This window comes from Merops nubicus, unplaced genomic scaffold (genome assembly GCF_000691845.1).
Source record: "Merops nubicus isolate BGI_N331 unplaced genomic scaffold, ASM69184v1 scaffold15997, whole genome shotgun sequence".
NCBI classification, from domain to species: domain Eukaryota; kingdom Metazoa; phylum Chordata; class Aves; order Coraciiformes; family Meropidae; genus Merops; species Merops nubicus.
The window spans coordinates 7527-11443 of record NW_008621136.1 but is presented as its reverse complement, the minus strand read 5'-3'; the positions used below and the strand labels follow the sequence as shown (position 1 = coordinate 11443).

At 48.6% G+C, this 3917-nt stretch overlaps 1 protein-coding gene across 1 annotated transcript in view; it reads right to left on the bottom strand.

Moving 5' to 3' along the window:
* Positions 1–1028: 1028 nt before the first annotated feature.
* The window catches only part of ACAA1 (acetyl-CoA acyltransferase 1), a gene marked incomplete at its 5' end in the record, with an annotated part of 9247 nt that continues 6358 nt past the window's right edge, over positions 1029–3917 (bottom strand). The window contains 5 exons of the mRNA XM_008944368.1: positions 1029–1104; positions 1777–1922; positions 2199–2254; positions 3013–3192; positions 3291–3481. Coding sequence (XP_008942616.1) covers positions 1029–1104; positions 1777–1922; positions 2199–2254; positions 3013–3192; positions 3291–3481 — 649 coding nt within the window. The remainder of the gene's footprint in view (positions 1105–1776; positions 1923–2198; positions 2255–3012; positions 3193–3290; positions 3482–3917) is intronic.

The following is a 3917-nucleotide window of genomic DNA, read 5'->3' as shown; positions in this document are numbered from 1 at the left end:
ACTGCTGGGTGAGCACAGCACAGGAATGTGAGAATAGCAAATCGTTCTAATAGCTCTAACTAATCACAAAAAGAAAACAAAAGGATTGCAAGAACCCAGTTGTATTAAGTGCAAAGACAAGAGCCAGGACAGAGAACTTCAGCCTGTGTTACAAATTTAAACTTTTCTAACGTGTCAAAGGCTCTGAGTACATTTCCTTCCAAACTGTCAGCTCTGAGTTTGTGATCTTCCTGCCTCTGGTGCTGGCAGTAAGAGTGATGCTGAACTGGTTTAGGTTGGGTAAGTGAATATGGTCAGCATAAGCTTGTCCTCTAAGTTAGTCACCAGCTGATCATTAAGAGAAGTCTTGTAAAAGGTGGAATGGCCACTTCCAAATTCCTGCCTTCTGGAAAGCCAGCACAACCTTTGTGTTGAGGCATGTCCTGTGTCAATCCCATTCTAGTCCCTCTGCTTTCCCCCACGGGAGGTTTCAGAGCAGCTGGGTTAAAAGCAGAGAGCTACAGCACATCCTCCAGCACAGGGACGATTTAAGGCACAGCCAGGACAGACAGGGCTGTGAAGGGAACGAGGGTGAGTTCTGCACTGCTTCCAGAACAAGCTCTGCAAGATGGCAGTGTCTTAAAACCCTGGAAAAGAAGCCTTCTCATGTTCACTGCTGGTTTTGTTTGGAGAGACTCTTTTAGGCCATCTGTCATACAGAAACACTGAACCATGAACTACTTCTCTCTGATAGTATTCACAGAATAAAGAGATCAATTAAATTAGAAATATTCACTCATAATCACCACACAAGGGCCTGTAGTTGAACTTCAGCTGAACTGATTTCTCATGTCAGGATGCTTTTTAACTCTGAAGCAAATGGCAGTTTTTTATTTCCCCTCCTGGTTAGTAGATCTGTATGATTTATTCTGCTTCTCAATTTGTGCTGAAAATTTGTAGATCTAGTAACAGACCCCTGAATCCACTTGATTTCACAGTGCAAATCATTTGCTGTTACCACAGCTGTTGAGCTGTCACACCACCAGAGTTTAGTTCCCTGGGTACTCAAACACTGCTGCAGCACCCATGCCAGTCCCAATGCACATCGACACCACACCGTAGGCTCTGAAAGCAAAGGACACATGGAACTGGTATCAGGTTCAGATCATCAGGGGGAAAAAGGAATACGATAAATTTGAGCTGCTCTCCTGTGGCAGCAAGAGGTTCTAGCTCTGGAGCAGGGCCTGGTGCTCTGGAGTACTTGCAGGGTGCTGTTTGCAGAGCACATGGACGTGTTCTCTGCCTGCTCCCTGGAGAGGAGCAGCAAGCCAGAAGTGAGCTCCTCAGCCACCTGCCTCGGCCGACCTAGCAGTGAGGCTGAGCTAGAGGAACTGCTTTGATTCAGATGGGGTGAGGGATAAACTCCTCCTGCCTCCTACTGCTGCCCTTCACATGGATTTGCTACAGAAAACTCAAGGCAAATTTGGATACTCAGATGATGAGCAGTAAGGTTTGTGGAAAGCCTGATTGCAGAGTAAATTCTGCTGCTTCAGTTTAAGGTGGTTTAATGGTTTTGCCCAATCTGCTTCCATTTAACAGCTCGCCATCACAGCTACCCTCCCCTGGAGGCCTGGGGACAGCTCAGCTGCATGTGCCAGCCCCAGAGGGAGCAGGGGCAGAGCCAGCAGCAGCTATGGGGTCCCTTCCAGCTCAACCCAGACAGATGGTCGGCGATGAGCCCCAGTTACAGACACAGACCTGAGGCTCTGAGGGTCAGTGGGGTTCCTCAGCACTCACCTCTTCCCTCTGCGCTTCAGCTCATTGAGCAAGGTGACCACCTGCCGAGTGCCAGTGCAGCCCAGCGGGTGCCCCAGCGCGATGGCTCCTCCCAGGGGGTTGACCTTCTCCATGGGAATGCCCAGCTTCTCAACACAGTACACGGCCTGGGAAGACAGAGGGAACAGTTCCATGGAGCTGCTCCAAGGCTCCAAATTCCATGTTGGTTGGTTTCGTTTGGGGTTTGGTTTTGTTAGTATTAAGCAGGGCGTTGTTTATACAGCTTATTTGTCTTTGAAGGAAAGGGAAAAGAGTCAGCACATGTTACTAACATTTGGCTGCAGATGTAATATGTGGAACAAGTTCAAATCTTAACTCAGAGACAAGCTAAAACATACTCAGCTACCAAGAAATGCAGCAATCTGAACAGGCTGATCACTCACCTGGCTTGCAAAGGCTTCATTAATTTCATATATATCAATATCATTCAGAGTCAGACCTATGGTTCAGAAAAGTCAGGTTTTAAAAGGAGACATTTTTGCCTTCTATCAAAGAGAATAATTCACTCACGAGACTCTCACTGTGAATTCTATTTCTACTCCACTAATAACAAAACGAGGGGGACCTTGGCTCCACATGAGGTATCTACACTTTTACACATGTTCATGTACAACAGTGTCTAAAAAACACAAAACATCACAGTCCATGGTATTGTCACTATGTTTTCCTTAATTAGATGTGATTTCATTACAGAGAGATTAAAGATTGAGAGCTATTTTGAGACTGAAAGATAAAACTACAGGTGAGCATCCAACCATAGCAATGATAAGTGGAGACCACACTAACCATGAGCCATTAAAGCTATTTAACCCCATGAGCACGACAGGAACCCTGAGGAAAGCCTGTTCCTCTGGCCAGATGTCCAAATTATGGGGGGAAAAAGCCCCAAACCCAAACACCACACTCCTGCATGCTGGTCATATTAAGGAAAACAGCACTAAGTGAAAAGTAAATCACTGGCTACACGTGGTTGAGATTGTACCAGGCCTTAACCCTGAGCTTCTCAGAAGTGAACGGACGGCTGTGTATGCACGAGTACCAGTGAACAGCACTACAACACTGCGAGGCAGGATCTCTTTTCAGGTTTTCAGGTTCACTCCTCCTGTGGCTGACAGCTGCATGAGCCTGAATAGTATAATCTCTAATCCCAGTCCACAGAACGTGCTGCCTAGTGCAAAGGAGGGACACAGCTCCTACCTGCCTTCTCCACGGCCGCGGGGATGGCGTAGGCGGGCCCGATGCCCATGACGGCGGGGGGGACGCCCACCACGGCGAAGGACCTGAGCACCCCCAGGACTGGCAGCCCCAGCTGTGCTGCCTTCGAGCGCCTGGCCAGCAGAACAGCAGCTGCTCCATCGCTGACCTGGCTGGCATTGCCTGTTGGAGGAGAGCTGTTAACGTCGGCCTGGCCTGAGCACGGCCTGTTCCGAGGCAGGTGGCTGCAGCACCACCAGGCGCTGGACAGCAGAGCTGACCTGCTGTAGTGCTACCGTCCTCTTTGAAGGCAGGCTTCAGCTTTGCCAAGCCCTCCATGGTCGTGGAGGGCCTGATCCCTTCATCTTGGTGCACAGTGATTGTCTTTTGGTTGCCCTGATCGTCTAGAACAGTGGTCTTCACTGGAACAATCTCAGTTTTAAACAGTCCCATCTGCTGAGCTTTTGCTGCTCTGTTAAAAAAAAAGAGTACGAAAGGTTAGGCGATTCTGGTCACAGGAAACAGATCACTAACATTGTGGGCATTCTCCCAAACCCAGGTCACAGGACCACAGCCTTCTGAGCAAGATCCCCCTCCTGTTCCCATCAACACCTCTGCGACTGACTGGCCACCGCCAGCCCACAGCATGAAGTTGTACCTGTCCAGAGGCACAGTCACATCACAACAGCACAGGACCAAAAATGCATCCTGCTGTTCAAACATCAGTGCTTTTTGAAACAGGGCCAGTTAGCTAAACCAGCCCATCATGCTCAGAATTTCTGACATGTTAAGGAATGGCTGAAACTTCACTCATTCCTGGTTTGGTCCTACCAAAGACGAGCTGAGCTCTAGACCACAGAGTTCAGGTATAACCTTCTGGCTTTCATACAAGACATTTGGTTCTGGAG